At 34.5% G+C, this 25,343-nt stretch overlaps 4 protein-coding genes across 4 annotated transcripts; 1 reads left to right on the top strand and 3 right to left on the bottom strand.

Moving 5' to 3' along the window:
• Positions 1 to 8,045: 8,045 nt before the first annotated feature.
• On the bottom strand, positions 8,046 to 9,880 carry LOC135834902 (uncharacterized). Its single transcript, XM_065348884.1, has 7 exons — positions 9,607 to 9,880; positions 9,388 to 9,525; positions 9,090 to 9,311; positions 8,915 to 9,007; positions 8,716 to 8,828; positions 8,545 to 8,627; positions 8,046 to 8,454 (listed from the first exon to the last, which is right to left on the bottom strand). The coding sequence occupies exons 1-7, from the start codon at positions 9,640 to 9,642 to the stop codon at positions 8,384 to 8,386; spliced, it is 756 nt and encodes a 251-aa protein (XP_065204956.1). The 5' UTR covers positions 9,643 to 9,880; the 3' UTR covers positions 8,046 to 8,383.
• Positions 9,881 to 10,025: 145 nt separating this feature from the next.
• GXIVsPLA2 lies at positions 10,026 to 10,993 on the bottom strand. Its single transcript, XM_065348885.1, has 4 exons — positions 10,646 to 10,993; positions 10,500 to 10,567; positions 10,261 to 10,432; positions 10,026 to 10,189 (listed from the first exon to the last, which is right to left on the bottom strand). The coding sequence occupies exons 1-4, from the start codon at positions 10,857 to 10,859 to the stop codon at positions 10,068 to 10,070; spliced, it is 576 nt and encodes a 191-aa protein (XP_065204957.1). The 5' UTR covers positions 10,860 to 10,993; the 3' UTR covers positions 10,026 to 10,067.
• A 167-nt stretch (positions 10,994 to 11,160) lies between these two features.
• Positions 11,161 to 19,261, top strand: Cap-D3 (Chromosome associated protein D3). The gene is made up of 13 exons (XM_065348883.1): positions 11,161 to 11,304; positions 11,406 to 13,104; positions 13,181 to 13,357; positions 13,425 to 13,585; positions 13,653 to 13,800; positions 13,874 to 14,110; positions 14,219 to 14,402; positions 14,475 to 14,667; positions 14,747 to 15,032; positions 15,111 to 15,273; positions 17,934 to 18,133; positions 18,272 to 18,409; positions 18,496 to 19,261. The coding sequence occupies exons 2-13, from the start codon at positions 11,416 to 11,418 to the stop codon at positions 19,027 to 19,029; spliced, it is 4,110 nt and encodes a 1,369-aa protein (XP_065204955.1). The 5' UTR covers positions 11,161 to 11,304; positions 11,406 to 11,415; the 3' UTR covers positions 19,030 to 19,261.
• Positions 19,262 to 23,676: 4,415 nt separating this feature from the next.
• LOC135834900 (histone H3.3A) lies at positions 23,677 to 25,074 on the bottom strand. The gene is made up of 2 exons (XM_065348882.1): positions 24,917 to 25,074; positions 23,677 to 24,398 (listed from the first exon to the last, which is right to left on the bottom strand). Exon 2 carries the CDS (start codon positions 24,393 to 24,395, stop codon positions 23,985 to 23,987), a length of 411 nt encoding a protein of 136 aa, XP_065204954.1. The 5' UTR covers positions 24,396 to 24,398; positions 24,917 to 25,074; the 3' UTR covers positions 23,677 to 23,984.
• Positions 25,075 to 25,343: the final 269 nt, after the last annotated feature.

Below are 25,343 nucleotides of genomic sequence, written 5' to 3'. Positions count from 1 at the left end.
AATTTCTCATATTTCATTTTAAAGGAAGGAGAGATGTTCAATATTACTAATACGTACAATCGATTTTTTTTCACTACTTACTTTAAAAAACATTTTGATTTTTTTTTCAATTCAAAATTTTAAAATGTTTAGATTTTTTCTCCGAAATTTATCATTACTAGAGTAAAAATTTTTAGAAATTGAAATTTCCAAAATAAGGGAAGAATAAGTGGGAAATTGAAAAATTTTTGATTCAAAATATGAAAATACGAGCCATTTTTTCAAAACTACCTCAATATTTTTCAGAAAGGGGGGGCCCCAAATTTTTGTTTTATGATTAAAAAATAGTAAAAAAGACAAAGCAAGACAACTTCTCGAATTTTATTTGAATGGAAGGGGGAGGGGTTCAATATTATTTTTTCACCACTTCAAAAAGCATTTCGATTTTTTTTTCAAATCAAAATTTTCAGATGCTTTGATATCTCCCCCCCCCTCCTGCCCCTGAAATTTATCATCACTTGGTAGAAAATTTTTAGACATTCATATTTTCAACAAAAAAAAAGAAGAAGACGAAGAAGAAATAATAAATGAAAATAGCAAAAAAATTTAGTCAAGTATAATATGAAAAGACAAGCCATTTTCTCCCAAAAATACTTCAATTTTTTTCAGAAGGAAGTCTCAAAAGTTTTGTTTTATGATTTAAAAATAGAACAAGTGAGTAGGCTACAAATTCGATATATTACTCGACTTATCGCGATTTTTCAAAATTTTGACCCCCTTTTTGGGGCACAGGAGAGCTTCGAGGGGTTGGACCCAAAAAAATAAGTTCATATTCATACTCAGCGACCTCGAAAACATACCATTCGATATATCACTCGACTTTTCGCGATTTTTCAACATTTTTACCCCTTTTTTGGGGCACAGAGGAGCTTTGAGTGGTTAGATCCAGAAAATAAGTTCATATTCGTATTCAGCGACCTCGAAAACATACTCTTCGATATATGGCACGTCCAGATTCGTTTTTCGAATACATGATTCAGTTGTGTGTTACTTGAAAAATCAAGCACCCCCCACCAACCCCCGGGGGGGGAGTTGAAGACCAATCAATGGTGGTTTGATTAGTAGTTGGATGTGTAGACTTTGTGAAAAAAAATTGAGCGAAAACGAATAATATAAAGTGGTAATTTTGATTAATTTACTGGACTTACATTTTTTTGAAACACCTACTCTTTCCACCCCTTTTTTTAGGCAACTCCCTTGAGGGATGGGTATCGAGAGTAGTATCAAATTATCGAGAATTTGAAGGGGAACATTTTTTGTCATGGTAGTTTTTATCGTAAACCTAATATTTACGGAGTAAAACGCAAAAAACGTGAATCGAAACCGGTTTTAGCCCCCTAAAAAATTAGCTCCAGCGGTAGGAGGGTCGGTTTTTTTTGGTAGTTCAGGGGGTCCATCTGAACACATTTCCGAAGAAAAAATTGATGTGCCAATTTTTTCCTTTTCGCCCTCGCTTTTTTACGTTATTTCCCCGCTCTATTATTGAAAACAACAATGTTGAAATTTTCAAATGTTGAAGCTATGAAAAATTGAAAATCAACGTTTCGCATCAGTTGTTTTACTTTTCGAAGTCTCTATCAATTTTTTCAAACCTTTTTCCCTGTCTCTGACTATTCTCGTTACCCAAAATTCAAGTCTCGATGTTTAATTTTTGTCCTTAAGAGAGATTGGAAATTTCTGGAGGAGTTTGAAAGCTCACCGAAGACTCCATCGAGTGACCCAAAAGCAAAAATTATTGTTGTGTGGGGATTGAATGGAAGGAATTATTCATCCAGGTTCACTTTGTGCTGGAAACAGTTTTAAAATCGTTCTCAAAACAGCATTTTTGAATTTTCTTAAATTTTCAAAAATTCATCAAAAATCCAAAAATGAACCTATGCATTTGAAATTTTGATTACGTGGGATTTTTAGGGTATGTTCTTTTGATCTGGCTTGGTTTTGTTAAAAATTGGAGAGAGCCAGTTCAAATGGTTCCCTAGTTGAGTTTACTTTTCAACCGTAGTACGAGTATTTTTCTGTTGAATCTCAAGAGAACTTCGACATATCTAATGAAGTCATCAAAATAATAAATACCTCTCTATTTTCTAGATTCGACCCCTCCAGTACCCTCAATGTACCTCACTCTTTTTCAAAAAATGAACTGCTCCACTCCTCTGCTCCATGAACTTATTTGAAAGCGATATAGTAGACCATAAGTGCGTAAATTTTTTCAGCATTGGTGGATAAATTTAAATATATTATTTACACAGGCTTTTCATTAGCAAAAGCATAATTCACAGCCACAGAACATGACGGCGTGACTGAAAGTTTTCCAACAAAATGCAAACATCACGACGAAGCTAGGAATGAGCCAAGGGTACAAGAGGGTGTAGCTTTAAGGTAAGGCAAGGACATCGTATCGCATGCCGGAGACGAAAACCACATTCGTGAATGTGGTAGCAGGTTGTCTGGCACGCGGTTATGCAAATTATTCGACTGCTGTGTACAAGTCACCGTAGTGCATTTCGGTTTTCAAGTTTAAAATCATTATAAAGTAATAAATTAAGGGTAAAAAAGTCACCGCAACGATGCTAATATGGTCTCGAACACTCTCGAGCCTACAAAACTACACATTTCGAAAAATACACCAGTATGTAAGTAAGTATACCTACGCCTACCATAAGTACATAGAAGAACAATCGTCGAAAGGGATATTTTGACGAAAGACTACGCCTTTTGTATGGCATACACGTACGGTATCGAGCTATGTTTACGTTTAATTCCGGCTTATTTCCAGTATAATATGGTTTGAAATTGGCAACGGGCTTTAAAAAAAAAATCAACGAATCAAGTTCAATAGTCGAGTATATTTCCTTTTGTTTTCTCGCTCGTATATGAGATTTAATATCGCGTTCGCTATATGGATAGATGTGCTTAGTACTTACTATTCTTTTTTTTTCAGTCTGCCTCAACGATATTATATTCAGACGAGGAGACTGTATACTTATATGATACGTAAGAAACTTTTATCGCTGAGGTAAAAGAATTCAAAAGAATAAATAGCATATAAACAACAATATAGCTGTTATTTATTCTGCATTTTGCCTTTTTAACGTAGGTACCTACTGCATAAGAAATGCTGGCGCAAAATAAAACCAGATGATACTGTATTCTCTTTACTTATACATATAATACCTTACTTACAAGGTGCACGTCGCCTGTTTTTTTCTTCTTCTTTTATCTGTGTACGTTTCACTTGCCTGAGAAAATCTTTTGCCTCTTTGAACCGAACAACGAGCTCTTTTTCGTACTAGGTATACTGCTTTTAATGGATCGTTTGGTGTATTACTTACAGATAAAGCGTTTCCTCGCTGCACTCTAACCTTACGAACGTAGGTAGGTAAGTATACACTTATCGAGGATGCGTTGAAAATTCACCCTTTTTAGCTGTCTGCGTACGTTATTCAATAGAATGCCAACTAACTTTCCCTTATATGCCTTTGCCCCCTGATGAAATACCTACGTCTTCGGCTATTGGACGGTTAGAGTTATCAAAAAAAAACCCTGAAATGAAAAATTTTTGGAAGGAATGGAAGGGGTGGTTGGAAACAAAAATTTTGAATAATTTGAAATTTTCAAAAACGATGCTTTATAGAGTTAATTACAAAAAATGTGCATTGTTCTGTTGCAAGATTCGTACTGAAATCAAAAATAAAAAATCCGCACTTTTTTTCTTGTTACCGATTTGTCGTGTGTTTTTTTGATGCTTTTGGAAAATTAAATTTAAAAAGAAGATGGGATATAATTTTTAGAAAATTTTCGATTTTGCCTGAGTGAAGCGAGGACAAAAGCTTTAGAAAGCTTACAATTGTGAGGTAAAAAACATTTTAATATTACATCAACGCCAAAATTCCGCGCTTTTTGGTATTTATGAATGAATTTTTGCAGCTTTTTTCGTTATTTCCTACATAAAAAAATTTTGCGCTGTTTCGTTTCTTGCTAAAAATTGATGAAAATTATCGTTTTTTTTTTTGCGAAAAACTCCAAAAATATGCTTACTTTTTTGCCAATTAATTTCCATTTGGCTGTTTGCCAAAAATTGGAAAAATTCTCGCTCATTTTCAGCAGAATTGATAAAACATCTCGCTCTGTTATCAAAAGTTGTGAAAAATTTTCATAAATTTCCAAATCTCACGTTTTTGCTAAAAATTGCAGGAAAATGTTGCTATTTTGGCAAAAATTACTAAAATTGTCATAGTCTTGCGTTTAGCCAGAAATGACGAAAAAATCGGTATGTATCCAAACTGCCATAAAAATACAGTCTCATCTCTTACCACCTCTTTTTTTAGGCACCCCCCTTGAGGGATGGGTATCGAGAGTAGTATCAAATTATCGAGAATTTGAGGTATCGAGAGTAGTATCAAATTATCGAGAATTTGAAGGGGAACATTTTTTGTCATGGTAGTTTTTATCGTAAACCTAATATTTACGGAGTAAACCCCAAAAAACGTGAATCGCAACCGGTTTTAGCCCCCTAAAAAAATTAGCTCCAGGGGTAGGAGGGTCGGGTTTTTTTTGGTAGTTCAGGGGGTCCATCTGAACACATTCCCGAAGAAAAAATTGATGTGCCAATTTTTTCCTTTTTAAAATTGCTATTTGCCCGGTCTATAAATTACACTTGATATTTTCAAAAATAGGAGCGAAGTGAGGGCAAACGCTTTCGAAAATTAATAATTTTTCAATTTTCAGAAGTAAAACAACATTATTTTTGGTATTAAAAGTTGGTTTTTTACCCTTCACTCCAACTTTGGTCAGAGAAAAGAAAAACAAAATGATCTAGCCCAATCGAAGCGAAGGCGAGAGCTGTGAAAAATTGATAATTTGAAACGGAAAACATCATTCTTGAATTCTCGATGATGCAAAAATCAAGGCGAGGAGAAAAGTTCTCAAAAATTCAAAATTTTTCATTTTTTTCAGGACATAATTATTTTTATTTCGGCGAAAAATAAGGTGTATTTTTTGATATTTTAAAGAGAATGGTCTAAAACCCCCAAAACCAAATTTTCAGCTGCCCAACTTCATATCTCGATATTTGGCGAACGTTTGAAAATTCAAAATTGACTGTTTTTGGTGATTTATTCTTTTTTCAAAAAAGTAAGTACGTCGTACATGATCAGTAAAAATGATCAAAATAAATCCTAAAACTAATATAAATTCCCCAAATCCAAATTTCGCAATTTCCAGCCATTCTGGAGCCTCCAGCGCGATTTTTCAATTACCCCAGAATGTTCAATTTGCTCCAGAAGGCGTGAATATGAAGTTGGGCAGCTAAAAATCAAGTTGTGTGTTATTCTCGATCTGTTCAACGAATTTATCCACATTTGAGCCGGATTCTGGAGGGGACACCTCAAGAGAAGTTTTTTGACCATCTTTTTTCATAATAAAAATATCCAAAAATTAAATGGAGCCCCCAGAAAGGCTAGAAATGGCGAAATTCGCTCTCGTGAGGTTAATTAAAGACGGAATACAGCGATTCGCGCAAATTTTGAAAATTTTTTCACAAACGAGAAATTTTTAATTTTTGAATATTTTCATTTTGAAAAAAAAAACTGATCAAAAAACCACTCTTGAGGTGTCTCCTAGCTCCAAAATCGGCTCAAATATGGATAAATTCGTTAAACCGGTCGAGTACAAGACACAACTCTATTTCAAGCTGCCCAACTTCGTATTCACGCCTATACTGGAGCAAATTGAAAATTCTGGAGAAATTGAAAAACCGCGCTGGAAGCTCCAGAATGGCTGGAAATGACGAAATTCGCCCTCGTGGGGTTAGTTTATGACGAAATACTGCGATTCGCGCAAATTTCAAAAAAAATTCTAGCAAAAGGGAAATTTTTGATTTTTGAATATTTTCATTTTGAAAAAAAGCTGGTCAAAAATCCACTCTTGAGGTGTCCCCTCCAGAATCGGCTCAAATGTGGGTAAATTCGTTAAACAGGTCGACTATAACACACAACTCGATTTTTAGCTGTCCAACTTCATATTCACACGTCTTCTGGAGCAAATTGAAAATTCTGGAGAAATCACCAAAAACTGTCAATTTTGAATTTTCAAACGTTCGCCAAATATCGAGATATGAAGTTGGGCAGCTAAAAATTTGATTATGGGGGTTTTAGACCACGCTCTTTCAAAAAATCGCAGTCCCGTTCAAATCGGAGGCGGACACCGCAAGAGGTTCCGTTGTATAAGTATACCTACTTAATTAAACGAAAAAAAGGTGGTTTATTCTCTAAAGTTGTAAGCCCATAATTTTTTGAACCCTCTCCCCACCTCAAACATCTAAAACAATCGATTTTCGCTTTAAAAAGTCCTCTTTTTGGTCCCAAAATTGCCAAGCAAAAGTCGTTTTTTTTGTTGCCAAATTTGCCCAAGTTAAAAAATGCCATTTCTGAAAAAGTTGATAAAAGTGCTAATTTTTGGAGAAGTTATCAAAAAGTGTGAATTTTCAGGTGAAAAAATGTCAAAAAGCGTCGATTTTTGACAAAATAGTCAAAATGTGTCCATTTTTGACAAAATAGTTAGAAAGTGTCCATTTTTGGCACAATTGTTGAAAAGCGTCAATTTTGATCAAAATTTCCAAAAAGTGTCCATTTCTGGTAACATTGTCAAAAAATTCCAATTTTGGCCAAAATTGTCAAATATTCTCGTTTTTTATCAAAATTATCAAAGTGTCAATTTTTGGTGAGTTGAGGAAAAACAGTAGGTAGGTAATGTGTTTTCGTCGAAATTCTCAGGACGTACTAATTTTTAAAAAAAATAGTCAAATGGTCATAATTTTAGCCAAAATTGTTAGAAAAATATGTGCTTTTTTCGCCAAAACGTCCAAAAATATGCGCTGATTTTTGCCTTGGATCCCTGAAAAGTTCTCTCTTTTTTTCGAAGTTTGCCAAACCACTTCAGTTTCTATTTACATCGTGGAAATCACATATTTTGTCGTTCATTTACCTTCATCTATCGCAGACATTGCCTATATTTTGTTGGGGGAGGGGTTTCTGTCTAATGAGCTTCGACAAATGCTTCAAATGCTTCAAGTAAGTAATGTGAAAAATCAAAAAATATAATGATTTCTATCTCTTACCTTACTATCGAATTCGAGTAGGTACTTGAAATGTTCTGAAGATCCTCCGCAAAGGTATCTAATTATTTCATTCCAACGACGATCACAAAACTATACAAACACAACGATGCGACCACGTTCTTTAAGGAACCCGAATACCGAACTACCGAAGCAATTAGAATATCAAGTTCACATGTAATATTCATTGAAGACTTATGGAGACGTTTTGATTTAGAAATCTAATTCATAGTTAGATAACTGAACACAAAAATGTCATCTTGTACCTTTCAATAAGGTAATAAACTCGCGTAACTACAAACCACCGGCTCTCGAAGCCCCGCTAACACTAGTTGTAATTGTCAAATAGGTAATTCAAAATCCTATACATTTTGTCGTACGTAGATAACGTAGAAGTGACACAATAGTGAACGAAATGGCGTAATCAGATAAGATAAGATAAGATAAGAATACCTTCGAGACAGTTGGACAAGTAGCAAAAAAGAACCAGTCATTTTGCTAATTCCGAGAACAAATAGATTAGATTGTTCTTATTTAATTTAAGCATGAGATGAGGTTTTGCAATTTTGGCAAAAGAACAATATTTTTTGGGAAGTTTGGTCATTTTAACGTTCAGATGATAAGATTGAAAAACAAGAATTTTCACATTCGATTCATTATCATTTGGCTGAAAGTTTCTGCGTCTTTGGAGTTTGGTAGAAATTCGAAAATTCGATTGAGAAATTTAAATTTTGTGCCACGTCCAAAATCAACTGGGTGTGGTGAAATTTCATTTTGAGAGGTCGATGTTCGATATCAGGTCGGGAGCAAGTTTTCATAGAAATATATATTTTTTAAAAATTATTCAAAATAATTTTCCTACTCTGAAAAAATTGAATATCGAAAACAAGAGTACGTAACACATTAAGAGAATATATTTGATTTAAATTGATTATTACGTATCTAAATATAATAAAAAATACATATTTTGATTCTTTATAATACTATGATTTGGAATTAAAAATTAAAAAACTCACTAAAAAATAAAATATTGCACGTGATATTGCACCCTTCAAGTTCAAAAAACAACTCACAAAAATCAAAACAAAAAACAAATAGGTAAAACTGAGAAAAGAAACTAAATAAGTACTTACTTACTAGCTACTTAATAAAGGTAAAATTAAAGCAATTTGTTGATTATAGGAACATTTCTATAAAGAAATAAAGTAAAGATAATAGGTAAGCTATGATTTAGTACAGTAGGTGATGATATTTGCAACAACAGCAACACTTGCGAATCGACGAATCAGAATAATCGCACCCTGTAACATTTTCGATCATAAAAATCAAATAGGTACCTACCTAGGCAAATACTTGAAAAAATAATATAAAAGTACGGTTTAAAAACTTACAAGAACAACACGATAAATTCATTATGCTACCGGAGTAATTACCAATACTACTCAGAGACTTGCGAGATTCATATTTTGGGTAACTGTGGGTGAAATTTGAAGATAATTGCTTAAAAGTTTACGAAACCAATATCGTGAAGATGAATGAATAATTCTATTAACAATATCTACCTGCTATGATGAGTATCGTACTTGTATAATGAACAAATTGAACAATATGGATACCCAGTATAAGAATGGCACACTCTTCGTTGTCTTGATAGGTAAGGTTCGGAGTAGTCATCCTAAAAATACACAAATATGCAATAAGGTTATAGATAATGCTTTATCTGACGTAAATCTATCCTCAAATATGTTCAACTTGAATTACCGGTGATATCGATCGATACAGAGTGTCCATATTCTTCTTATGAGACTCGATTTCAAGCTCAAACGTAGCGTTCACCTTCGGCGAAATAATACCCTGGAAATTATATTTTTTTAATACATATAATATGATCATATGAAGAGACTCGACTCATTATTGTGTAGATTGAGGAACATACTGGAAAATACTCCGTTCTACGCATCAGCATATCGGTCTTGCAGGACACAGATACTCCTTCAGGACCAATAACAAACGAGTCGAATAGATTGCCTAAATGTTGACTGAATTTGGCTAAAACAACGCCCATTTTTGAATCGAATCGAATCCATTGTATCAACTCTATTTGCACTTCTTCGGTATCTAATAAATCTGCGATCGATTCCACTCCACCAACGACTACCTGAAAGATAAATAAGTAGGTATATTGAGAAGGCATTGATCATCATCACGAATCTCTCGATTTTGATTGTACTAACTTTTTGGAATGATAACTTTTCAACAAAAGGAATTGGAAACTTGGGATACACTCCTTTGGTCTTCTTGACCTGCTGTAGTGCTTGCACTTTGAGTATAACTTCACCTTTAGGACACAGCCAAACACCGGGACACGTTACCTTCGAAAAGTAATCATCGATATAAGCAAGACAAAAAATTACGTGCAAGATACTTCTACATTCAATTTGATGTAATCTTACCGTACTTATTCTGATATTCAGACATAACAGGTACATAATTATTGCTAAGATATAAAAAACCAATCGAATTTATCCATTATGATTTCGTGTGATTTGAGAATTAACTCGTGTTTCAAGGTTAATACATTTCGGTTCAATATTACGTTGGCAAGATGTTTAATAAAACACAAGAAACTAATTTACTTCGGTTGCTATCATAAGAAATTGTAATCACATTCCATTCTTCCTTAGTTCCCCTCTACGCCTGTGTTGTTTATTTACCTTTCTCTATCACCGTTTTCACTTTCAGTAGTACTGCTGTAGTACTTTTCGTGTTCAATGAAGCGCTAATATCAACGTTTGCCATCAGAAATATGAATTTCTAGATCAGAAAACTCGCAGGATCCTGATGCAGTTGTAAATAATACACGAACGCATTAAATAGAACTTATATTGAACCAAAAATCACAGTACTAATATCACTATAATTCGTCATCGTAATAATTTACGTGGCATACGCAGGCGTCTTTCTGCGCATCTAAATAATATTTACAACCGGCACCAACTACAGCCATGTAGAAAGCTTTCGCTACGCTTTTGCAGCCTAAAAACGGGTACAATCTGGTATTAGTTTCATCGTCAAATGAACTCGATGAAATCTTCGATAAAACGTACCTTTATTCAGAGGTTCACTATCCATAATTTGCTTCACAGATGAACAAATACCATATAAGCATTTCTTGAACTTTTCATCACATTTATCCTTATCTTTGCCACAAGTACCGTAACAAATATCATGATCGTCGCAACATTTCTCTAATTTATACGTAGGAACATAGCTAGGAATCTGAAAACCGAATTCAAATGTTAGCTGAGCTGCTAAATTACCACCGGAGATGAGTAATTGCACGAACCTGAAAACCTGCGACTCCACATCCATTGCCAATCGGATCGTGATAAATGTTGGGTCTCGGTTTAACCCCTGAAATTGTCGAAACACCGGATTAGTTCTCATGTATAAAGGCTACTGATAAGAATAATATCGTAAAGAAGTACTCACCATTGGGACATTTGAACTCGCAGTCTTCTTCTACAGATGCACTGAGCACTTCTCCGAAATGGCCAAGTAGTCTGGTGAATTGAGAAGCGAAATACCTCAAAGAATCGAAAATATCATTTGAACCGCCGGAGTCTGGATCAGAACCATTCACCGAAGGGCAAAGAAAACAGAATAGAACAATATAAATCACTACTTGAAACAATCGCAGTTGCATTTTTATACAATTTGGCACCAATTGACATGATAAATAGTTGATTTTTACATTCGAAACATTTTCAAATTACGTAAAACTTCTAAAATGATGAAATTTTTCAAGTTTTTTCAAAAAAATAATTTGAAAAAGATGCATAGATCTTCAAAAAAAGTAAATAGCATAGATTCATCATGAAAAAAATTAATTTTTTTGGCTTTCGTATTCGAAAAAATGTGAATTTTAAGCAGCATTGATTCTCTATCTATGGTGTTTTTCGGATCTATGGAAAAATAAAGTAATCATCCGCGGTGAATTATTCGGTTCTAATTTTTATCAACGGAAAAACAATTTTCGTTGGCGCTTTTTTAGATTTTTCGTTTTATTAAAGAATTTTTCTTGATTTTAATATTAAAATGTGGTCGAATATAATAATTTAAATATATCTTCATGACCCGAACTATGAAACGTAAGTACATTCTTCTTCTCTACGTCTGTATCGAATCACTTCGGTCATAAAAACACCATCGTTTTAATCATCACTATTCTACCAACGTTCTTGTTCTTCAGTTTGCAGAAAATGAATAGAATCTTGGGTACATTCGCCGAATTCCGGACGGAAGACTACCTTCCGGAAGGCTGGGTCAAGAAAGTCTGGCTAGATAATGGATTTGCTCGGTATATAGCTTTCCCATCGGAATACGAAGTCGTCTTGGAAGAAATATCAATCGACGCACTCCTAAAGGATTTCCACGATTCACTGAGGAACTGGTTCTTGGAATCAGGTACATCTCTGGAAGCAGTAGTCAGCGAATACTGCGGCGATCGAAGTGAATTAGAAAACGATCTTAGTTGGCAAACGTTGATAGACGAAGGATTGAATTTCAAAGCACTGATATCGATCTTAGGAACACTAATACTCCGGTTCCAAGAAGAAGCCACCAATTCTCAATATTTCGTCGAAGCTTTACACGCTATTCGTTTATATTCGCTGCTAATAGCTATACCAGGCAGTCACCTATGTCAAATATTCAACGCTACTTTATACTCGTTCGTCATGGCGGTGATGAGAATCGCCTTAGAACAAGTCGATGCTGGTTGCAGCGCCACCAGACCGGGCAAACGTAAGAATAACGACGATGCAGATAACGAGGATAACGAAGGGGCGAAATTAACCTGTAATAAACACGAGGTGCTTTCATTAATCAACGATTTCCTCGATAATTCGACGCTGATCGTAGAAAACAGGAAATTCAGAATGGACGAGTCGTCTTTAAACCTCACAGTGCAAATATTAGTAATGGCCACTAAACTGGAAAAAGTCAACGGTGCTTTGCTCATTTACAACTTGAACCAATACAAACGCGAATCAGCTTCGTGTGTGGCTTATAAAAGTTTCCTGATATTGCTCAGGATGGCTAAAATGATGCACAACGATGTGAAAAAATCAGTCAAGTCGATTCTGGCAGAACTAATGCCCATATTTTTACTAACCGAGTCACGTTCGACGAATATTGGCGCCAAAGAAGGAGTCGTGATTCGAGCCAACTACACGTGTTTTTTGAAATTACTGCTCAACGATCTTGGAGACATAGCTCACGATTCGGTGAATATTTTAATCCAAAGGATCTGCGTTTCTGTACCAGATCGCGCCGAGATGCGAGTCAAAGCGACAGCTACAGCTTTAGATATCATTAAAATATCACCTCCGGCGCTGCAAGCTAGACAAATATACTCGATAATATTTATATCTCACATGTCCGAAAACAAACCACGTCTGTTGACGTTGGAAATGATCTATCAGCTGTTACTAGATGAAACGATATGCTGCCGGATCCTGTCTGAGGATTATGCGGCTATCGTCAACGAATCTTTCTTATTGGCTATTGTGTTTTATCGATGTCAAGATACATCTACGAATATTCGAACGAAAGCTTTATCGTATTTAGATCAATTCACCAATCTGCAAAAGAATTGCAAAGTTAAGAAATTAATGGATAGAATATTCATCGATCCTTATAACGGTGTCAGTGATCCAAATACTGTAGATGGATACAAGAAGGAAATTTTCGATACTCAACAGTTTCTGGCGAATCAAGGTGATTTCGACGACCCTACGCTGGATCCTCTTCCTGGCGCTAGAATCATTTTACAGATGCTGGTTCAGTTCTCTCACGAAGATAAAGTTTTCATTAAGAAATGTGCCATTCAATTGCTCTCCAGGATTATGCAATGTAATAGATTATGGGTCAAAAGAGAGTATTTGGAGGTAATAAGGATAATAGTGAATCTAGAACGTGATAAAATGCATTTTTTTTTTTTTACTAATATGATTCATTTTACAGGTATTTTTAGTAGGATGTGATGATTCTTCGGTTTTGGTACGAAGAACGATGTGTCAAATAATCACAGATTTAATCGTAATGTATCCCGATCATACTGAAGTGATCACCTGCTGGGTTGAGGGTGTTTGTCCTTTAATAGCCGATGAAGAAGTTAAAGCTCAAGAGAAAGTGGTCGAAGTAAGTTGAGAAAAAATTGCCACAAAGCTCAAATTACCAACGAAATTAATCCTGTATTTTTTTCCAGCATTATAGCAAAGTGATCCTGAACAATATAATGCTTTATGAACACACCACCTCTATAGTATCCAGATTACCGTGGTTGATTATGAAAGAAATCTTGAAACAGAACAAACGATGCTATTTACACTTCGCTGTGTCTAAATGGGTCCAAAATAATTCAGTAAAGTGAGTTGGAATTTATATTTCTACGAAAAGATCAAATCAACTGGCTAATTCGACTGTTTGATTCCAGGAATAAAACGATCCAGGTGATTTATTCGCATCTGGAGACAGAAAACAATGATCCAGCTTGGTGTCTAATACTTTCATTTTCTCAATTAATGAATTTACCCAGCAACGAATTGATTTTCAAACAATACGAACGAATTAAACAAAACTGGGTGAGGTTCCCTGTTTCCAAAAATCTTAGATTAATTCTTTTGGTGGATTTAATGTTTTAATTTCCCCCAACAGGATGCTCTGCCCTACAGTCAACTTGTGGTGGAAACTTTGTATCACGTTTGTACCAGAATGCCTCAAAATATCAAAGATAATTTACTCCGTCAAATGGAAACTGATCTAATGGAGTGTCGAATCCCTTTGAAGTTAATAGGACGATGTCGAGATATATGCGAACGTTTAATCACCGACGCTTCTGATAAGAAAACTGCTCATTTATCCGTGAAAGAATGGTCCACACCGAAGATAATGGTGACTGATGATGAAATTGCCTAGCTAAATTATTACGAGTTAATTAATACCTAAATTTCTGAATCAATCGTCGAATTATTATAATTACGATGGTGTTTGTTTTTGCAGAATTGTTTGAATTATATAGAAAGTCAAATCAGTCAAGATTCTCCTATCGATGTCGTCGACGAAACGAAATTAATGAATTATGTGTTCTTGCTCGGCGAATTGGCTCAGCCTGATCCTAAACATGTGCCTAAATCGTTTATTAAATTATTATTGAATGTTTTAATAGCGCCAAAAAATAGATCAGGTGATTAATCCTCGTAATAATATTTTCATCTACCACTGTAGGATTTTTAATATCTTGATTTTGATTTTACAGGCGGTTTCTGGAGAGGTCGTGTGACTACGTCGATGAAAGCGGTCACCATTTTAACCCTGGTCAAACTCAGTTTACAAAAAGAGGAAACCGCTAGCTCGATTATGCCAATTTTTCGAGAAATTCTCTCCTCCAATGCGGTCTCTCCCAGCATACAAGTGAACGCCATCATCGGAATGTGTGACTTATGTTCAAGGTACCCTTTTTCTACTCCATTGGAAACGTCATAATATTCTATTCTCTGTACCGAAATTTTTAAAATGATTATTTTTCAGGTATACGACCTTAGTCGAGAGATATTTCACGTGTATCTGCGGATGTTTTAATTCGCAACACGAGTGTGTTCGTAAAACAGCTCTGGTTTCGTTGATGAAACGTATTCGTGAAGAGTACGTGAAACTCAGACCGTTCATTTTATTCCCCATGTTGACCATGATTCTGGATAAATCAGTCGAAGTTCGCAGAACGGTAGCCACTTTTATAGAAATCGATTTGAGGAAAAAGGGCAGTACATTGGAGACGTTTTATACCGGATTGTTTTTCTTTTTGAATAACTGTAAAGTACGTATTTTTTGGTCCTCTTTATGTGAGAATGTCTTGTGAGATGTTTCGAGTGTTTTATTTTTTTGTTCTGTGTAGAATCACTCGACCACTGTGAAAATATCGGATGAAATAAGGACCATGTTTTCGTATACGAATAATCCCAAGACTCGAGAGTACATTTATACTTATGTTCTGGATAAACTAGCGGATACTGCGAGACGTGTGTCTATTTGCAAAAAGATCATCGGAGATATTATGGGTTAGTTTCGTTGTGTGAGATGTTCCAGTTTTAGTTTTGTTGCTATTTTGTAAATTGTCTAAATTAATGTTGACTACGAGTACTTGAAGAGAAATTCAAAACCAGACACTAGAAAAATTAAAAATCTCGCTTTTTATAATTGGTGAATTTTTCCTTGGAGCGGGGAGAGAGTATTCAAAAAGACACAAAAAATTTTTGATTTAAATCAACCTAATTCGAAAAATACCCCATGAGCTGGAATTTTCGGTGTTGGAATTTTTTTCTAATTTTTCATGAATTTTTGAAAGTCAGATGTGACCCAAAAAGGTGAAAAAATTATAATGTTACCAAATGAAGTCAGAAAAGTGAAATTTTGTGAGTATCTTACTTCTGGGCTCCCAAATCGTTCAGAAACAGTCTTGAGCGATCTTGAACAGTTCTGGAGCTTCCAGCACATTTTTGAAAATTACGATTTTTACAAAATTGTATCGCATTCAAGCTATAAAATCTGAAATTGTACATATATATTCTACTTATGATGTCTAAGATCAATTGACAGCAGTTTCAAGCCGTTTTGAGAACCTCTGGAGCCTCCAGCAAATTTTTGGAAATGTCAATTTCTAGAAAAAATTTTCTAAATTGAAGTTGAAAAATTGAAATTTGATAAAGATTTCTTTTTTGAACTCCTAAATTGATTGGAAGCAGTTTCGAGTAATTTTGGGCAGTTCTGAAGCCTCCAGCAAATTTATGGAAATTACAATTTCTACAAAATTTCATCTTATTCAAGTTGGAGCGCTAAAATTTGATATGTACTCTATTTTTGACCTCTCAAATCAATTTACAGCAGTTTAAAGCCGTTTTGAGCGCCTCTGGAGCTTCCAGCAAATTTTTGAAAATGACAATTTCTACAAAATTTTATTAAGTTCAAGTTGGAAACTGGCAATTCAATATAAATTTTCATTTTTCACTTCCTACATTGATTGAAAGCAATTTCGAGCAATTTTGAGCAGTTCTGGAGCCTCCAGTAAATTTTTGGGAATTACAATAGTTCTACAAAATTTTATCCTGTTCAAGTTAGAGAGCTGAAATTTGGTATTTGTGTTGTATTTTTAACCTCCAAAATCGATTGGAAGAAGTTTTGAGTCGTTTTTAGCGATCCTGGAGCCTCCAGCAATTTTTTAAAAATGACAATTTCTGTAGAATTTTACTTAATTGAAGTTATAATTCTGAAATACGTTATAGATTTTATTTTTGACTTCTTGTCAAATTGATTGGAAGCAGTTTTAAGCCATTTTGAGCGCCTCTGGAGCCTCCAGAAAATTTTTGGAAATGACAATTTCTACATAATTTTACTAAATTTAAGTTAGAAACTTTCAATTCAATATAAATTTTTATTTTTCACTTCCTACATTGATTGAAAGTAATTTTGAACAATTTCGAGCAGTTCTGGAGTCTCCAGTAAATTTTTGGAAATTACAATTTCTACAAAATTTCATCCTTTTCAAGTTCGAGAGCTGAAATTTGATATTTGTGTTCTATTTTTGACCTCCCAAATCGATTGGAAAAAATTTTGAATCGTTTTTAGCGATTCTGGAGCCTCCAGCAAATCTTTTAAAATGACAATTTCTGCAGAATTTTACTTAATTGAAGTTATAATTCCGAAATTCGATAAAGATTTTATTTTTGACTTCTTGTCAACTTGATTGGAAGCAGTTTTGAGTCATTTTTAGCGTTTCTGGAGCCTCCAGCAAATTTTTTAAAATTGCAGTTTCCACAAAATCTCATCCAATTTAAATTGGGAAGCTAAAATTTGCTGCATGTCCTTATTTTGATTAACCAGATCGATTGGATGCAGGTTTGAGTCATTTTTAGCAATTCTGGAGCCTCCAGCAAATTTTTAAAAATTGAAATTTTCACAAAATTGTGCATTACTCAAGTTAAGAAAAGCTAAAACTTGGTGTGTATCATATTGTTATCCCCGCTGATCGATTTGAATTGGTTTCTGGTAGTTATGGAGCCTCCAGCTGTATTTTAAAACCATAGTTTTCCATTAAAGGCCCTGAAATTTGTCCAAAAAGGGCTCGAGAAACATAATTTTTCCAAAATCATATTCTGTCATTTCATAATCATACCTACCTATTTTAATTTTTGGTTTTGAAATCGCTGGAGAAAACTGATTCTCTGATAATGTCGCTGGAGGTACCAGAACAACTCAAAACCGCTTCCAATCGATCTGTAAGGTTAAAAATGTGACGCATACGAAATTTCAACAATCTATAACCTTAATTGGCTAAAAAAATTTGGAAGTTGCAATTTTTTTAATTTTTTTGGAAACTTCAGAACTGCTCAAAATGGTTTGAAAATGCATCTAATCGATTGTTGATGTCAAACATGTGATACAATCCTAAATTTTAGCTTTTTAGATTAATTGGGTGAAATTTTGAAGATGTGAGTTTTTCAACCAAAAACTTCCTAAAAATCATGTTCTCAAATTTTCATATCGGAATATTATTCAAGAAAAAATCAGATGATGAGTTTCGATCCCCAAAACACTCAAAAATATGATGCTAAAAAGCTCTTTAAAAATTGCAATGACACTAGTATGAGAGGACACCTGTAAATCTTTACGTTATGTTTTGCAACTTCTGGAGTCTAACCTATCATATGTATTATTTTTACAGCATCGATAGCAGATGAAAATTTAAAACTGGACGAAAAAACTGAAGCAATTTTGAGCGACGCTTTCACCATATTGATCGATAACGAGAAAAAATTAGCCAATGCTATATCCAAAAAGAAGGGCAATACCGAAGAAGAAGAAGAAATCGAAGAAACTGAAACCAGTCAGGCTAAGAAAGGTGCAGCTGTTCATGTCACCGAAGTACGTGCACCTTATTATTTAAAAAAAAAAACCAAACAAACAATAAGCTCAATACTTGAGCTATACCTGAAGAAATTCGCTGCTCATTTCGCATCATTCATATTTTTCCATCATTATAATTCGATATTGTTTTTACAGGCCATGCGAATGAACGAAATCGCCGAAATGATGCCGATTCTATTCAAGTTGAAAGTACGCTTAAAACGTCATAAAAGCTCATGCTACAAAGATCTCATCTTATTCATGTGCGAACTGTTGCGAAACTACAAAGAAGAGGTACATAACTTTACAAACAACCCGAAAATTTTCAATTAATTTTTCTCAACTGTATTTTAATTCTCTCTCTTTATCTCTTTCTCCAGACTTCCAATCTTCTAACCGGCGACATGGAACTAAAAGCCGAAGTCGACTACCAGCTCAAAAAAATGGAACACGAACTCGAAGAGCAACGTAGAGCCGAACGAGCTGCAGAAAACCCAGATAACGAAGATACACCCCCACCAGCCCCCGTCATCAGTCAAGCTACTCTGATGGAAATCAGGAAACAATTGATCGATTTACACGTTCATTTACCCAGATGTGACGATTTAGTCCCCGGCCTGGTACCAACTCCGGCCCAGTTGCCTCCTCCTCAAGATCAGCAACAAGAACCTGCTGATGAAAATGCTGCCAACGGTGAGGAGGAGGACGACGACGATGAAGAAGACAAAACGTCACAAGATGAACACCACGAACCCGAACAGGAGGATGGGGACGAGCAGATGGATGTAACTGAGCCTCTAGCCGATGATGAAACCGAGCTAGAGAATAGTATGCCTATTGGAGGCGATACAGAAACTGAAACCGAAGAAGATAACGACGGTAACGAAGAATCCACCGATTCGGAAAGCGATTAATACTTAATTTTATTTATATATTTTTAATGATTGGACAATCGAGTTTAAATGTTTAAGTGTTCTCTTTTTATTTTTTATTTTAAATATCTGTGAATTTTATCATTTTTTTCAATGATATGTGTTGTAATGAATTTTCATACTTTAATATTTTAATGTCAAATACCCATCGAATGTGACGCCATTTTGTAATACCTTGTTTAAATATGTAGAATAAATAATGAGTATTGACGAGTCCCATTCGCATCTAAAATTTTACAGTAACAACGTAGTATACTTCTTGTCTAGAAAAATCTCGTTTCTTTCAAAAAAGAATAACCTATCAACTCGTTCCATTCTATTCATTTTTCTTTCATTATCTAGTTAGTTTTTATCTAATTTTCTACAATAGTTAACGCCTCAAAATCTGCGCTAAGAATTACCTATCCACAATTGAAACGTGTAGGTAGGTACCTATCGTCTCAGAACTTATTTTATAAATTACTTGGGAAAGTTTCATCGAATGACGTGATGAAAATTCAACAAATAGTTTTATTACTCATTGAATTTCTTGAAAAATATTTGTACTGAAGTAATTTTTCTTCGATTGATGATGATGGTTTGCTTTTTCTATGACAAAATTTAGAGTACCGTACATTAAGTTTGGTTCATTAAAAAATTGTTATTTTAATTTTTGAGTTTTACAGAAGTTTCAAACAGAGATTTTTTTAGTTTAGAGATAAGAATTTTGACCCCAGCAGTCAGCACAACGAGGGCAACATTTTCCAAAAATTCGGGTTTCGAAAGGTAGATAAAATAAAAAAACAATGTTTGAAAAAATTTGTTTATTTCTCTTGATCCAAAATTTTAGAATTTGAATGATGAGCTTTTAAAAATTTGAATTTTGAAAATAAAAAGTAAACAGATCCGAGTAAAGCGAGGGCAGAACTATCAAACTCAATTTTTCCACCAAAAAAGTAATTTTGTAATTAAAAAAGCCCCAAGAAGTCACCAAAAAGCAATTGAAAAGTAGCCAAAAAAGTGACAAAAAAAACATTTTAATACAGAAAAAAATCACAAAAAAAGAGAATAAGTATAGGTATGTAAGTAGTATGTAACTATTACGAATTGAAATGTATTTCATTTTGAAAAGGTATAGATAACTATTTCGAAACTTTTTGATGAAAAATCGAGACTTTTTGACAATTTTTCGGCAGCGAAGTACCAATAAGCATTTTGGCAATTTCTGACGAAGAAGGCAATTCTTGGAAAAATAAAACGAGACATTTGGACACTTTTTTTTAAAAAAAAGTGAAAATTCAACATTTTCCAACAATTTTTGGCAAACAGCAGGATTTTGACAATTTTAGAAAAAAGAAATATTTTGTGAGAATTATTTTGTAAAAAGAGATTTTTTGGATTTTTTTTTCACATTGTAGGCAATTTTAAGAAAAAAGTCGAGACTTTTCAACTGCGAAAAAGCTAGAATTTCAACAAAAAATATTTTTGAACAATTTTTGAAAAAAAATTAAACTTTTTAGAATTTTTTGCAAAAAACCAAGAATTTTGACAACTTCAAGGAAGAAGCAATACTGATTAGAGTGATTACCTACTGTTAGGGAAAACTGAAAAGCACGAATTTTTGGCAACCATTGGCCAATCTTCGTTCAAAATGCGAGAATTTTTGTTCATAGACATTTTTTAAGGCAAAAAGTCGGGATTTTTAAGTGATTTTTAGGAAGGGAAATGGATACTTCTTGATTTTTTTTTTGTGGTGAACATGTAATAATTTTTGGCAAGAAACGAGGCTATTTTGAAATTTTGACAAAAAGTGAGATTTTTAGCTATTTTTGGCTTTTGGCGGGAAGGAAGACTTTGAATATTTTGCATTTTTGTAGCTATAGTTGAAAAACAATTATAAATAGGTCGAAACGTTCGCAAATTATTCACTTAGGTAGGTACTGATAATTATTATTAGCATTTTTTTTCTCTTCAAGATTTGAAATTTTTGAAAGTTTTTAAAAAGTAACTTTAGTAGTATAACTAAAACTTTGGAAAAAGTAACAAAAAATGACCAAGTACGAGCCCTGAGCGAGGGCAAAAGCGAAAAGCATGTTTCATATCAGGTGAAAATTGCATTTTTTGGCTAAGCACTTCTTAAAAAATGTGAACGTGATAAATTTTTTCAAAATTCAATTTAAAAAAAAGAACTCAGAAGCCAAAACGAAGCGAATGCAAAAGCTTTCAAAAATTCCTATTTTGATAGATAAAAAAAGAATATTTTTTATGAGGTCATTCCATGCCAACTCAACCAACGTTTTTGATTAATTTGGTCTCAGCCCCCTCAGGGGGATGGGTGGGGGGGGGCTTCCATTATTATCACATTGTCTCGAGCTACTCAATTTCAGCAGCCCATTCCTCCGAAACTATGATACTTTGATCAAAACTGATTTCACAGTTCGAAAGGGCACTGCATTTAGAACTTTTCAAGCATTTTTAAGTTTTCAAAAGTTGAAAGTTGAACTTTCAAATTGAAAGTTCAAATTTCAAAATGACGCTGTAAGTGGGAGCTACCATTCAAAATTTTGAAAAAATGTCCATAGATGTACCTTTTGATGCTTTTTCGAAATATTCAAGTTTCGAGATGGGATCTCTCAACAATAGAAAGGGAGCACCCCCACCCCCAATTTTGGGCGAAACTTTCGAAAGAAAATCTGGGGCATGTGATATATCAAATTCTATGTTTTTGGTGGCGCTGAACATGAATATGACGTCAGATTTTTGATAGGACCCCATCCACGGCCCCCAGCACCTCCCTACAGGGGGTAAAAGTTCAAAAAAGTGTTTTGTTCGTGTGACACATGGAATAGTATGTTTTTAGTGACGCTGAACACGAATATGACGTCAGATTTTTGATTGGACCCTATCCACGGCTCCAACAATTTTTTTTTTGACTTTTACTCATTGGGGGAGGTTCTGGGGGCCATGGGTGAAGTCAATTCGAAAAACTAAGGCAATATTCGTGTTCAGCGATATCGAAAACATACTATTTCATGTGTCACACGAATGTAACAATTTTTTGGGGGTCACTCCCTTTGGGGAGGTGCTGGGGTCCGTGGACGGGTCCAATCAAAAATCTGACGTCATATTCGTGTTCAGCGTCACCAAAAACATACTATTCCATGTGTCACACGAACAAAACACTTTTTTGAACTTTTACCCCTCTTTGGGAAAGTGCTGGGGACCACGGATGGGGTCCTATCAAAAATCTGACATCATATTCGTGTTCAGCGTCACCAAAAACATAGAATTCGATATATCACATGCCCCAGATTTTCTTTCAAAAGTTTTGCCCAAAGTTGGGGGTGGGGTGCACTCCTCCCATTGAGAGATCCCATCTCAAAACTTGAATATTTCAAAAAAGCATCAAAAGGTACATCTATGGAAATTTTTTCAAAATTTTAAATGGTCCCCACTTACAGCACCATTTGGAAATTTGAACTTTCCATTTGAAAGTTCAACTTTCAACTTTTGAAAATTTCAAAATGCTTAAAAAGTTCTAAATGCAATGCCCTTTCAAACTGTGAAATCAGTTTTGATCAAAGTATCATAGTTCTGGAGGAATGGGCTGCTGAAGTTGAGTAGCTCGAGACAATGTGAAAATAATGGAAGCCCCCCCCACCCGGCCCCTGAGGTGGCTGGGACCAAACTAATTGCGGGGTTCTTACTTACTGGGTGGGTATATATTGTAAAAAAAATTGAGCCAAATCGAAAGACATGACTCAAAAACGTTGGTTGAGTTGACATGGAATGACCCAAAAAGCATTCAACATTTTTTTTCTTTTTTCAAAAACTTACGTTTTTTGCCATAAAAGTTGATTTTTTTGGCAAGCTGTGCATCCTACAAAAAAAATGGTAGGTAATTATTTTCGTTTTTATGAATCTTGATTAGGTATAAATTTCTACAGATTTTTCATTTTATTTTTACTTTATAGTTTCAAGTTAAACTAAAAATTGAAGTGATTTCAATTTTAATATATTTAGTGCAATGGAAAATTCGATGGATTATTCAAAATATTATCGTTCTGGATCAAAATGTATTATAAATTCATGTTCTAATTTAAAAAACCAAGAATAAGAAAAAAAAAAGGTTTTCATAGCAGTTGATGGTACATAGTACGTACATAAAAAATTTAGAAAAACGATTAAAAGTCCATTCTATAAAAATACTCGAATGAAAAAGTGGTAATTTCTGTAAGTAGGTAATGTTGAATGACTGAGAATTGTAGGATCTTTGTGGTCTGAATACGAAGGTTTAGGTCATTTAGATTTTTTATTCAACGAATTTCATATACCTAGAAGAAAATAATAAAATATTATTTACTATTAAAAATCATCCCAATGTTGGTGAGCTTGATTTACTAAGCAGAAGTCTACTTTGGGTCAAAGTTCAACTGCTCATGTACATACGAGCAGTTTCAGATGATAATAAGCTGCAATTCATTAGTATTTTTAAATAAAAATATTACGTATTTACTTCGTTGATTATTGTTGAAATGATTTCGTTGTAAAATGACCGAAAGATATCCCAGTTTATCCTTTACGGATAAAAACACCAAATTTTTAGAATAGGTTATCAGATTAAAATAATATGATGTAAAAAAAAATGCATACCAGAATCAGGTGATATATTTATACTTAATACAATGAGAAATGCGTGTATTCCCGCGCATGCTTGATGCACAATATAATAATCAATATTAGCATACAATTAACAGAGAAAAATCAAAAGGAATGAAGAGGAAAAAGAAAAAAAGAAAAGAAATTATATATATAAGAATATAAACAACACTCACACACAGAATAAAGCTAGTACAATATCTTCTATATTCAATACACGCAAACTGAACTGAAATCTTAGTTTCGAAACGATACCATAATCTTACTACTAATCGGCGACCGAAAGAAGGACGAGTTAATTAAGCTCTTTCACCACGAATACGACGAGCTAATTGGATATCTTTGGGCATAATAGTAACACGTTTGGCGTGAATGGCGCACAAGTTAGTATCTTCGAATAAACCGACCAAATAGGCTTCGCTGGCTTCCTGTAGGGCACCGATTGCCGCGCTCTGGAAACGTAAATCTGTCTTGAAATCTTGGGCGATTTCACGCACCAACCGTTGGAAGGGTAATTTACGGATCAGCAATTCGGTGGATTTCTGGTACCGACGGATTTCTCGAAGGGCTACGGTACCGGGACGATAACGATGCGGTTTCTTCACACCTCCGGTCGATGGGGCGCTTTTACGAGCTGCTTTGGTCGCCAACTGTTTACGAGGAGCTTTACCTCCGGTCGATTTACGGGCTGTTTGCTTAGTACGAGCCATTTTCTGTAAAATGAGGCAGAAATTCGGTTAGAGAACGTGACGATGAGGGGTGGTAGGGGGGTATTTATCGTCTAACTAACGTTCTATTTATAGGCCAGTGAATCCAAAGTGCCACATATGCAGGATCGATCAGCCTGAATCATATGGTGACGATTTCAGATAATCATCTAGTGGGAATGTTGCACAATACGCCCTAATAATACCCTCCAGATGGTCTTTGGAATGTTACGTAATTAGCCCAAAAATTCCGCTGGAAAAATTACTTCGAGAAATAGTCATACTCGTGATAATACGAAATAAATCCTCAAAAATTCAGACCCCAAAATAAATTCAATCTTAGGACGAAAATTATTTCGAAAAAATTGAAACACGAAAAACACGCAGAAAGTTGAATAAAGCAAGCTTTTTCAATGCAACATTCCCACCAAAACAATGGCGTAATCAGCCTAACGAAATATCCCTTAAATTTACTCTAATTCAGATATCCAATACTTGAAACTTATATAGAAACGTGTACTTACTTAGATAATTGAAGAATAAATTAAATTCACGACAAATTAATCAAAATAAATTGAAAATTCTTTGGAAAAAAAATTCCAGAAACACTTCTAGACCAAATTAATAACAAAACAAACACAAACTGAAACACTACTACGCAATAAACGTTCACAATGAGCAATCGCCAGTTAGAATCGAATTTGAAAGTGAAATCCACCAATCAGAGCACGTGTTTTGGGCCTAGCACAGAAAAACACTTTTGGTGAGGGAAACACAATCGGTTGCGCGCGCAACTTCATGGATTAGAAAAGCTCAATTCGTCTATTTTGCATTTTTAGGTGGATTTTATTGATGAGGAGGTGCAAACTTTTATTTTCATGATTTTTCGAGATTTTTCGAAATCGATTATTTTGAGTTCGAGAAAGGATTTTTGATTAAATTTTTGGTTAT

This window comes from Planococcus citri, chromosome 2 (genome assembly GCF_950023065.1).
Source record: "Planococcus citri chromosome 2, ihPlaCitr1.1, whole genome shotgun sequence".
In the NCBI taxonomy this organism is placed as follows: Eukaryota; Metazoa; Arthropoda; class Insecta; order Hemiptera; family Pseudococcidae; genus Planococcus; species Planococcus citri.
The sequence above is the reverse complement of the archived record's forward strand: the minus strand, read 5'-3'. Positions and strand labels throughout refer to the sequence as shown.